The 12,328-nt window shown below is 36.8% G+C and overlaps 1 protein-coding gene and 1 pseudogene across 2 annotated transcripts; one reads left to right on the top strand and one right to left on the bottom strand.

Moving 5' to 3' along the window:
* Nucleotides 1–12,328, top strand: part of LOC149044143 (uncharacterized) — a 280,943-nt pseudogene that overhangs the window by 91,496 nt on the left and 177,119 nt on the right.
* On the bottom strand, nucleotides 2,885–11,503 carry LOC113676661 (cell division cycle protein 20 homolog). 2 transcript variants are annotated; one of them, XM_027193356.2, is made up of 8 exons: nucleotides 10,822–11,126; nucleotides 10,245–10,745; nucleotides 9,215–9,343; nucleotides 8,445–8,638; nucleotides 6,241–6,335; nucleotides 4,998–5,229; nucleotides 4,420–4,545; nucleotides 2,885–3,831 (listed from the first exon to the last, which is right to left on the bottom strand). In XM_027193356.2, exons 2-8 carry the CDS (start codon nucleotides 10,729–10,731, stop codon nucleotides 3,529–3,531), a joined length of 1,566 nt encoding a protein of 521 aa, XP_027049157.2. In that variant the 5' UTR covers nucleotides 10,732–10,745; nucleotides 10,822–11,126; the 3' UTR covers nucleotides 2,885–3,528. The 2 variants fall into 2 exon arrangements, with proteins under 2 accessions (XP_027049157.2, XP_027049149.2); XM_027193348.2 differs by having other exon boundaries at nucleotides 10,245–11,503.

The following is a 12,328-nucleotide window of genomic DNA, read 5'->3' as shown; positions in this document are numbered from 1 at the left end:
GAGACATAAGGTGCCTTGCAATTACTGAATAACTAGGTGACCTTTAAAGACTTTTTCACCAAAGCGATTCATCTTGTCAGCTTTTCAAAAAAATAATAATAATAAGTGGCCTAGATGTTGGGCTTTCTTTTCACGGAAATTCTGATAAAAGGAAAATAAAACCACTTGGTAGTCTGTTGTAGACATGTAAACTGCAACGTTGAGTTGGTTTTAATCTAAAATGGCTTTTGATCGCCAAAGATTCATCACAGAGACTTTTCAGAAAATAATATATTTCTTTTAAAAAATTTTAAAAATTAATCTATTTTACGATTGAGCAAATGTTCCTCATTCCGGAAATATATTTATTAACAAATCAAATCGTCAAGATGTTTTTTCTCTTGATTGAATTTTCTGTAACTCATTTTAACCGTATAACAATGTTGGACCTCTTTATGAAACATTCCTTGTGGCAAAAGGAGACATTCGGCGCCTAATGTCTGTGATCGGGGCATTGTGATCGAGAATAGAAACAGTTCTTCTTAAAAATCTCTCTGCTTCGATCTGTTTTTCACAGTTTAACCTTCTGAGGCCCATAGGACCTTCACACAAACCATGTTAGCGTCGACCATATTCCTGGAATAAAGAGTGCTACGGTTTTGTTTTTTTTTTCATTTTTTTTTTTTTTTTTCATGAATTGAAATTAAAAATATACTGATTTCAATCAGTGTTGTCAGCAATTAACAATGAATAAAACCCGTTTTCAAGTCGCTGTGTTTGAACGTAAACGAACTCGCCTAAATTAAAACGTTTTGATTTGCATTTCATAAACTTTGACAGACTTTGAGGCAGCACTTCAACCACACCTTTTCATAGGACAAGTAAAACTGGTATGATGAAATTTACCTCAAAGTCGAAGATTAGAATGGTTTTCGAAATTTTTCTTATTTAATCAAATTTTGAATTTTCTCTGGATAATTTCTACATATTTATTTCTCTCTTCTGGGAGGCAGATAGTTTAGAGCAAAACTCGCAAAACAATCTGAACAGTGACATCAGTTTGACATCTCTTTCTGTCGCTATATGATATATGTTGCTGTTGAACGTTCAGTTCCGAGCCCAATCTTTGCACTTAAAAGGAAATACCAGAAAAGTGACAATTTAAGGAGCTTAAATTGAAGAAACAACTACGAAGTTTGTTGTAGATGATATTTGGCCCAAAAGGAGCGTGGCAACCCCTTATTTACATTTTTGTTTTTCGTTTTTATATATTCAATAACATCCTTAAATGTAGGGGATGCGAATTTTTTGCAAACGTCTTTGGTAAAAAAATTGATCTAATTTCACTGGTCAAGCAGTCGTTGATTGCTCGTGGATAGTCGAAGTACAAGAGCGAGATATGTGGGGATTTGATATGCAAATTTCGGGTTGTGAGCACGGCCTTAGGAGTCTGGGAAGAGTAAGCATCTTATTAAAGATGGCGGACCGATTTTTGTGGCTACTGCTTTCTATACAATATGAGGCGAAGCCACTCCGCTATGGAAATGGTAAGTGAATAATGATAAGTAACAAATGAATTCCGAACTTGGCCCAATTATGACCTGATGTTTCCTGATGCTACTTATTATTCTTTTCGGAGTATCTACAGTTCGACATTCGCACTCGATACAGTTCTCTCCTCTTGAGATTTCTGGCTTATAGCTACTATCGCGTTAAGTTTTCAGTTTTTGCCGTGACACTGCAGATGACGATAAACATCTCAAAATAATTTCAATCTCGCCGACGCATAATTTTAATCACGAAAAAAAAAACTTTTCTTTGCGGGAATATCTAAATAGGTTTGATCGGCATATCAAGGTCGATCCACTAAATTTGGGAAGCGAGTAAGGTGCGAAGTTTAACGAGGTGACCCTAATCGAAATTAGAAATTGGTTATAATGAACGAGCATAATTAAAAAAAGGGCGGAAGTTTAAGGATGGTAGGAGCTTAGTTGATTGAGAAACCGTAAGACTTTTAAGCTTGCCCCTATGGAGTATTAGAACTATTACTATCGTTATATATTATTATTATTATTGTTGATATAGTTATTTGTAACCATTTCATTATTGGTTGAATGGCAATTAAACATTATTGAAGAGTTTACCGCTGCGCTGAGGTAAAGAAGCCCACTGACCACCGGCAATGTTGTTTTGTTTATCCGCAGTTCTCTTGACGTCGTCAAGAACACTATATGCGTATTTTCAAGTACGCTCGTTACAATTGTAGCTGGTGCTCAGGAGATTGCTCAGACTTCACATGCTAAGTTAGTAGTTTTAGAACTTAGCGTAATCGTATCTTTCTGCTTATTTGTAGGACTCCTTTCTCGCTTCAGATTATAAGTTAAACAAGAGGTCGTTCCTTCAACTATATTTTAAGTCGTCTCTCTTTTGTGGAACAGGTTACTCAGAAATGTGTGTGATGCGGCAGGTTTTCTGTTTTGCACGTGAACAACACTACCTCCCATCGTTATCATACAACCTCCATTCTGTTCAATGATATAAAATTGAATACGAGTAACCACATGCAGTCTCAGGCTGCCTATTTCCAAATATGGTTGATCTACAAGGTAGTACTTTTCTGGGGAAGATGGCTCGATTCTGTTTCTTGGAATCACAGGATCATTAGTTATTAGTACAATTACGGTTCATTCTAGTTACATTCTTCTCAGTACATCCACAAGATTTGTTTCTCTTGTTCTTACTATTTCTTGTCCTATGCAAGTCTCGTTTTACCATGACTTGCAACTGTTTCGAAGCCTCGAATTTTCAAGGGGGCTCTTTCAAACCTAGAACACCGATCCTGTAAAAGGTGATGGAGAGAAAGTTTTAATTCTAATCTAAGAAGGAAAATTGAGAAGGCAAGTAATTGAAGCAAAACTTCCTACTTTATTGTAAAATTATAGGATGAATAAAATTAAAAAATAACTATATAAATGAATAAATATCTAAATAATCAGAATCTATACGCTATTCACAAGTATGTTACAACTCTGCATACTATTTAATTCTAGTCTAATTATATATTCTACGATTTTTAAAATTTACGAAGAGTGGGGTCTTTCAGAAAATGCAATAGTCTGAAAAAGGAACGTTTGCTAAAAGCAGTGTCCGCAAACACATATCATTTAGTAATACCAGGTTACGCTAAGTTTGGAGAGACACTGAGGGAAGTAGAAGTTGAATTTCTTTCACCTCCGCCTGTACATTGCTAAATGTACTGTCACCGGAGTAAATGGGGTAATCAGCTAAGAGAATAAGGCACAAAAGGAAATGTATGCCAGTGATAAAGAATAATCTTATTTCAGATTTAGGTCATTTATCTAAGCTAGGGCCGAGAGCATCTATACGTCATGAGAGAGGAGCTGCTAGAATTAACACTAGACAAAGTTTCGGTATAAGCTATTCATACATATCTTAGTATCATTAAAACGAGATCTTTGAATCTTTTGTTATTTACATAATCATGATAGACGTCCGCCTTTACATAACATTCTTAGTACGCTCCCTGCTCTATCGAACCTTCATACACGACATCAAACCCTTTCCTTCGCTTCCCAGTCCTTTGCTTGAAGTCTTTTTAGATTTCTGCTGACTGGCAAAACATTTCCACAGCCGCAGGGTCTCATCTGCGGCAGCCGACGCCACAAACTGTCCATCTGGTGACATGGTCATGTGAAGAATGCGTGACATGTGTCCAGTTAATTCCATGACGCGTGACATGGCTGGGTATTTCCAGATAGTTAGCTGGTTTTGGGAAAAACCGTGACCAGAGACTAACTCTTTGTACTCCTTGGACCATATCAGCGCGCAAACCTACATTACACAGAGATAAGAGTCACAGCAAAATCGAAGCAATCACTAACAAAAGAAAACCAAACAAGTAGAATTTGGCAGAGTGTGACTTTGATTGTGATAAACCATTCTTGATTTAATTTTCTTGTTGTATGATTCGATTTCAAACAACATGACGAAAATTAATTCGCCTTTAGAACCATAATTAATGAAGAATTTTACCAATCCAAAACCATTATTGTTAGTTTATAAAATGACCAATTCGCCTTGCCACCTTTAGCATGTCGGCACCGTCAGCATTTTTTCCGCCCTTTTCTGTGGTAAACACGCGTGACAGCGGTTAAGTGCCTCGCAATGACAACGAGGTTCATCAGCTGCATGCCTAGGCGCCCTCGCTACTCCTGCATTTGGGACCTTACGTACAATTTTCCGCACTTTCCATAAGCTGGAGCTTAGCATCTGTGGCACGGTTGACCGCGCTGAACACTAAAAATATGTCTTACTGAGCTTTACACGCCATTTGCGCTTGATAAGGCTTAAATGTTTCTTGGCCCCAATCACTAACCGCTCTCTGTTAATACTTCTAGCAAGTATTTTATCAAAACATGCCTGACTATTTGTGTCCACACTGCTAAGGCAAGACCCTGTGTTTGCATTCCAAAATCTGATATGACGGTCAGCGGTTCCACCACCACTAGCCAGGACATTCGGTTGCCATGGACACCATGCCACTGCCTGAAGATTAATGTACACTTAGAAAAAAGGACCAACTTTGGATTTCCAAGATAATTTGATTTTATGAAATGAGTGGTGATTCGCTCTGACGAAGGGCCAACACGCGAAAAGTCAGCTTTAGAAACTTCTTACATCATCAACTAAGTGGATAAAAACAAATGATTTTGTTTCACTCCCCCACCCATGCAGCAACACAGTTCCTTTAAAAACTTACCCTCTTTCGCTGTGGTTTTGGTTTTATGGCCATAGTTAAAATTCTTAGCTCTTTTCAAAGGAAGCTGACAAAATTCACCAACTGTGGGATATTACGGCAAGATAACTACTGAAGTTGATGGATTTAAAAACAACAAAATTAAATACCCGAATAATTTTGAATATAAATTATATTAAAATTTCTTACACAGCGCACTATGAGCAGCCATTTGTATATTTCTGTCATGCTGACACATTACCTTAACTGCAGCCTGATGGTGCGTCAGTGTATGAAGTGGAGTGGCAGCATCATCTGAAGCTCCTCTTTGTGTCCAGATATTCAGAACGTTATCATTACCGCCACTGGCTAACAGCTTACCATCAGGACTCCACTGCATACCACACACCTCCTGACTGTGGCCCAAAAGGGACCCTACATGATGTGATGCCACTCGCACATCATGATGATGAATAGCCCCACTCCGTGAACCACTAAAAATGCCAGAGGAGGGGGTATTGTTAGACCCTTTCTACCCTGAATTCTTGATGGTTTGACCAACAATTTTGCTTTTCTCTTTCACTTTGGTTGTTCTTTTATCAAGCATAACATGCACAATTTCAAAAGCAAAGCCAATGAGAGAACTTGCATTCTAACCCAACCTTGAATTTGTAATTGACCTAAACACTTTTAAGTCACACTTTTTACTTTTGAAATATTTGCATCAATCTTGTTGCCTCCCTTTTTTGTCAAAAAAATTCAAGACACTGAGTATTTCAGATCCAGCCAAAATTTTACTGAATTAACCATTTCCACTGAACATAGGCAGATTAATTTCAAGTCTGAAAAATGTATCAAAACAAGGTTATTGACAGCTACTGCCAAGTCCCATTCCATTTTCTTATGGCTTGCTTTTATATGAATTATGAGCACATGCAGTTGGAAGAGCAAGTGCCAGACTTACACGTAACAGCAACACTGTATGCAATAATCAATCAGTACTTTAATATTTGATTGCAATACCTAAAATGATCCTTCAATCCATTTAGGAGTAACAGTTGATTAAAGACAACTTAAGGTTAAAGGTAAAGTCTACATCTGAAGCTTCTCATATGACTGCTTAAGTTAATACCTGAGCTCTAGAGTACAATGAAACAAGTAGTAGTATTGCAACTCCTCTGGACAACATTTGCTGTCAGTCCATTTAAAATTGCTTGCCCCTTCCCCAACCCCCTTCCCCCATCTCAAAAGAAAAAAACAACAAAAATAATCTTTCCTTATCCTCAACATTCCATTATTTTTACATTCTTGGATGGCATCATGAGAATACTGTACAACTACTACCTAGAGCTGTGTCCAAAACAGCAAAATTTATGAACCTTAGCCTAAGGGTTCTTACAAGTCTGCACCAGCATAACTCTGGAGTCTGTATTGGTCAAGTTTGCTGTTATACACATTAGTGGAAATACAATTCAAAGTCAGCCTTTGATCAAAGAGCCATTTACCTTGACAAGATAAACGAGTTCCAGGCAAGTGAACCCACTCTAGCAGCATGACCTCCCATCACACGAACACACTTAGCTTGTGCTACATCCCATAACTAAAACAAATAACAGATACTTAAATTAATATCATCATAATCACTATTGTTACATGATTTTATATTTGTTATCATTCAACGCTATCATTAATTATTTTTATTTCTATTTTTATAATCATAATTAAAGTAAATGCTATTATTAACACAACAATTAAAATCAACATCATCACTCTCATCATTACTGCACTGGAAATTAATTATACAAGAACCTGATCAGAGTACCAGTCAGAGTATGACAAAAAACCATCTATAAGAAACTGTCACAAAAAATGCAGGATCAGATCAGGTCATTTAACATTCAGTTAAATTCAGAAGACAATGTTGTAATTGGGAACCTGTTCAACCTACTTCTCACAAAAAAAAAATCATTAAATAAGGACAATTTCACTCTTGGTATTAGAATAATCAAACTTAAAATCTACTGCCTCTCCTTTGTAATTAGTGCTCCTCCTACCACTCCATATTGAAAAATTTACTGCCACCCTCGAATAATTAAACATCTCATTACATGTACCTTCACCCTGATTTTTATTGACAACACTGGAACAACAGGATTATGCTATTGGTTGTTGTCAATCACTCTTGCTTGTATACTTACACTACCTAATATACATGTACCGTGTACACCATGTTTGGCTAAAAAATCCCAAGGATCAGCTTTGTATCATAACTTATGTTGTGTTTAACACATTAGTGGTACTTCAGGTGGGTGTATGGAAAAATATAATACCCCAACTACTGAGCAAAGCCCTCTGACAGTTACCCTTCCATTCAACCACAGGTTTGAGATAAGCAAATACATGTAGGCACTAAAAATAACTTAAATGTTTACATCAAAAATAAATTTAGCCAAATTAAATAACAGAGACCCAAATGTTCCAGTTTAAAATTTTGCTCCTCTTGTTTCCCTTGAGGTCACTCCTACATGTATCACAAAGTGGCATGTAGGCTTTTTACAGTTGCTGTAAAAAGCTTGCCATGTTTTCATACATACGAGTGCTTGGGTCAACCAAAGACTTTTCTTTTCCTTTATCCAGATTAAGAAATGAAATGACTAAGAATCTAGTTTAAGGAAGTAACATTCCTTTTAAAAGTTAATTGCATTTACACCACATTTGGCTATGAAAACCATAGGATCAGCTTACCAGGATCATAGTTTATGTAGTTTTGAACACATATTAGCCATCCTTCAATTTGAAAAAAAAATCAAATCCTGTCTGGAACTGGAAATATAAAGTACCCCCAACTATTGAGCACAGCCCTCCAATAGGCCACTGCAACAGTAGCCTTTTCCTTTTTGGGTTTATGGTAAAAATAGATCTAGCCAAATTATAAAACAGAGATGCAAATGTTTAGTTTAAAAGTTGTGTTTGTCTTGTGTTCTTTAAATACACTCCCATAAGTATCACAATGTGGCAGGCTTTTTACAGTCACTGTCGAAAGCTTGCTATATTATCATACATACGAGCGCTGGGGTCAACCAGAGACCTTTCTATTCTTCTATCCAGATTGAGGAACATTCTTGACAATCTTTTTAGAAATCACATCATGCTTAAAAGCTTGACTCTTACTTTGTAGTAACTGGGTAATAATTACATATACCAATACATGTATATGCATTTCAATCGAGTGCAAGGGCAAGATGGCTTTTTATCAACCTTAACTTCCTCTTAATCCATAAAAATGTGAAAAAGAGCAGTGTAAATATCCAGCCATCATGACTAAGCAAACTTGGCAAATAAAGGATTTAGTATATAACAAAAAGATTTTGCTTTAATAAGAAATAAGAATGACTTGTTTGTTTTCAAGAACTGGGAAAAAATGCTATGATGGCATGTACTTGCTTTCCATTTGACAAACTGTTGGACTATCTTCTGCCACTCCATTGTAAATCCACTCCATACAATTTCTCTAGTGTAGGATTAGAAAGGGAAATCCTGCACAGGCAGGATGGGAATAGACCCTTCTTTCCAGCTTGGATAGCCAATCACAACACAGGATTTCCTTGAACTTGTTGCATTTGCTATGTATTAACTAAAACAACTTAAGCATGTCATATTTTTTTTGTTTTTATTACATATATACAAACACTGTTTCTTCTTAACTCACCTGGACTTGACCATTACTGCTTCCAACAGCAAGAATACTACCCTGATCAATCCAACTGACACTGGAAATGTAATCTTCACCTTCCAACTGAAACAAATGCTGGGTCTCACCAGTACTGGGATTCCATGTGTAAACTGCACCAGACAATGCAAGGGCAAGCTGGTTTATTGAGCCCCAGTCTAACAGGTTTAGATCTGATCACAAAAAATAAAGTAAATTTTATTGCCCTCCAAATAACAAAATTATACTTAAAATTGATTAATAATCAAAGAAATTGTAGAAAACAGAGGCTAAATTTATTTTAGGCTTTGCATCTCTTGAACCTATGCTTCTCAAATAATAGCTGCAAAATCACTGGTTAAGAGCATACAAAACAAATTTGGGTAATTACTTGTCCCACTTAACCCTTTAACTCCCAGAAGTGATTAACATGTCAATTCTCCCTATAATATCCATACATTACTATGCAAATGCAGTGAGAATACTCAAACTTATCAGGTATAAGTTGTTACCCTTGATCTGAAACCCACTTCCTGTAACTAACTTACAAGGAAATGTGTAGCAGCTAGGGGAGAAAATTAGCAATCAGATCTTGGGAATTAAAGGGTTAAGGAACCTGGGGCTAAGATCTAGGGAAAAATTGTAAACAATTATACAATCCATAGGCCTGAACACGGTTTCCTGTAAAAGTTAAAATGGCTCTGATTGAAATCAGTGCACTTGATGATATCAAACACTTCCACCATTTGTTGTCAAAATCTTTTACTTACAATAATCATCCAAAAGTTCAGGTGCATCTAGAATCCTATCTTCAGCCTGTGGGATGTGTCTTGTTGACTTAGCTTTTGGTGCAGCAGGTTTGCTTTGACAGTACAACACTCTTAACTGATTCTGATGTCCTAAAAAAAATTATAATATTGCACCAAAATAATTAAATATTGTAAACATACAATTCAAATTTTGCATCAGTTTTAAAGGAAATACACAGAATATTAGCCATTGATTAACCCTTTGATTCCTAAAAGTGACTAGCATCTAAATTCTCCTTACAATATCACCCCTGAAAAACAACATTAGGGTCATGAGAATAAAGGATATGATAACCAAATAAGGAAGCTCTTGACTACTCAACAAATTCTCCTTGTCAGCACCTTGGGAAATGTAAAGAGAACAGTATGGAGAACATACATACTGATATGAGGGTGTAAAGGGTTAAGAAACCTCTGCAGGTTCTTGGTTGTATCTGTAAAATGAATTGTTGTTATAGAACATTCCAGTGAAAGTTGAAATTTAAGAACTATTTAATTACATCATCATCATTACTATCTATCACTTATTTAATTATCTAATACCCATTTCTTGATTTATTTTGCAATCATAGCCAGTCAATTAATCCTTTAACTTCCACAAGTGACCAACAAGGAATTTCCCATGACCATATCTGAATACACTTTAAAGCAGGAAAGTAAGAGAATGAAGAAAACTATTATCAACCCTTCACAGCCTAACATCAGTTCATATAAGTTCTCCATACTGTTATCTATACACCTATTAGGGTACTGACAAGGAGAATTTGTTTAACGATCAAGAGTTTCAAAAGTAGGCGATTGTTTCCTTTATTCTCGTGACCTTAATGTGTGATTCAGAGGTGATATTTTAAGGAGAAATCAGATTCTAGTCACTCTTACGGGTCAAAGGGTTAAGGGGCAATTGTTATTCTCGGAGCAGTCTGGAAAATTCATATTAAAATCTTGGAGTGTAAGGATTTAAAGGAAAGAGGATATCGAAGAAAAACGCTACCTTCCCTCGCCACAGGTGCTCCAGACTTGAAATGTAGAATCTTGCCATTACTTGAGCTGCTTTGCAAATTCTCTGCCATATTTGAGTAGTACTGCGAGTTTCCTTCGACTTCCATCTCACAGTTCGCCTCGCCCGAGTCCGTTCCTTGCATAATTTGAAAATGGCTCCATTCACAGTCGACAAGCGGCCTGGAAGGAATAAAACGGTCACCACGAGGAGACAGACCAAACTTTTTCGGTGACTTTTGAGGAGTCTTCGTTGGAGTCTTTGCTCTTTTGCCCGGAGTGTGAGTTTGAGTTTTTGACGATAACTTCGAGTTCACATGGTTGCGAGAAGTGGTTTGAAGCGGCGATAAAGGTTTTCCGGTTGAAGCTAAAATCCTTTCCCTCTCTTTCCTTTGCCAGCGTGGGACCGGCCCTTTAGAAAGAGGAGCTTCGAGCTTTTTCAAACAGTCGTTGACGCCATTTTCGAATTCGTATTGAGCCATATTTTCGGTAATTTCTGCATGAAAAGGTCCAAAATTACAACTTTATCAAGGAGTAGCCCGATTAAACAACTTTTAAAACTTTTCGCTCACCAAAATGAATTTTTAAATATTAAAAAGCAACTGGATAAATCAATTTCCCCACTCTGTAAAAGTCAGTTTTGAAAGATCTTGTTCAAAGAGCGCGGCCATTTTTAAAGGACCCAATCCTGCATCTGATTGGCTGATTCTTGTTAATAACAATTCATGAATTCCTCCGCTTGACATTCCACACTGCTCGTTGGAATACGGTAACGGCTCGAGATGTGAGGGGATAGATTGAAATAAGATTCAAAGGCTAATGAGATTTCCTTACGGAACTCTGCTCATAGCGGATTCGTAGGCTTTGAAGGCAGATCAGCTATCGCTAGCCAGAATGCGTGGGTACAGACTTTTTAGGAGAGTTCAAAAAGGTGATGTGTAATGCGCCAGCCTTGATTCCCCAGAGATCTCATTACACTAATAGAATCGTGTCACTTTGAGGATTTTCGTGAAGGATAGCTGCGATACTATAAAGATGAAAACATTCAACTTTCCATCTAAGGAAAAACCTTTTTATGTCAAATAAAGATAGTTTAATTTGTTTATTTTATTTACAACAGAAGACTTGTCAACCACCACATCGCTAAAATAACTGAAATTTCAAACTTATGACGTACATTCATCACAAATCTCCAAAGCCGCTAAAGGTAAATACGTGTGGTATGTTATCAAAAAACACAAAAACCAAAAAAAAAAAAAAAAACCAGATGTAATATCAAAAACCGTTCAGCTCGTTTTGATTTTGCACCGCAGAGGACGAGCTTATAATGAAGACAAGCTTACAATGAAAGTTGGTACCGGAACATAAACCTATGTTTAACTTGAATTTATTTCCCGTGTGTTAGACTGTTTTGACGGGCTGTGCAACATGGTCAGATCTACGCTTCCGGAAGTTCTTACGTCATCATATGTATCGTTCGTCGATATGTGATTAACGCAATTAATTGGGAATCGTAAAAACTCCTATTAAGCACGAGAAAACTTTCTATTTAGCACAAAAGATTAAAAATATATTTCTAAAGTTTTGATCGATCTGGTTATTCTGCGATTCGCATGTGTCGCAAGAATGGAGGGTAAGGGCATGAAATTCGAAAGAAGCTATTAAAAAAAAACTTTTTGATCACTTGCCGAAGACCACCCTTAATAATGAAAATAATATTTCCTTGGATCACGCAAGCATCTGCTTCTTCATTTCCGTTTGCGTTAGCAATGCCAGTTAAATGCATATATGTTTGACCGAAACATCGAGAAAGAATTTGACCTATGGTACGACAGCCAACTTTCGTGGGTTGAGCGATTATTGAATTGTATGTAACTCTGCTGCTCAGGATATGTGAATTTTATTGTCTGTCACCCTTTATCTCTCAACTTTCATTTATAATCTTAACTCCTCATATTTCTTACACGGAATGTTCTGATGTCATGAAGACCGATTGTGGAATGAAAATATATTGGTTTCCCCTGACATGGCTTTCTGAGTATTTGACCTTGTTAGGCTCTGCTTCCTAGCATTTTTTAT

Source organism: Pocillopora damicornis, chromosome 6, assembly GCF_964200805.1.
Source record: "Pocillopora damicornis chromosome 6, jaPocDami1.2, whole genome shotgun sequence".
NCBI classification, from domain to species: domain Eukaryota; kingdom Metazoa; phylum Cnidaria; class Anthozoa; order Scleractinia; family Pocilloporidae; genus Pocillopora; species Pocillopora damicornis.
This window is presented reverse-complemented; position numbering and strand designations above follow the sequence as displayed.

Coding starts and splice junctions, on each gene's coding strand:
- LOC113676661 (XM_027193348.2), bottom strand. CDS start 10,731: ATGGCTCAATACGAATTCGAAAATGGCGTCAACGACTGTTTGAAAAAG. Junction 9,344..10,244: donor AGCACCTGTGGCGAGGGAAG/GTAGCGTTTTTC, acceptor AATTTTTTTTAG/GACATCAGAATCAGTTAAGA. Junction 5,230..6,240: donor AACTCGTTTATCTTGTCAAG/GTAAATGGCTCT, acceptor TGGCATTTTTAG/TGGTTCACGGAGTGGGGCTA.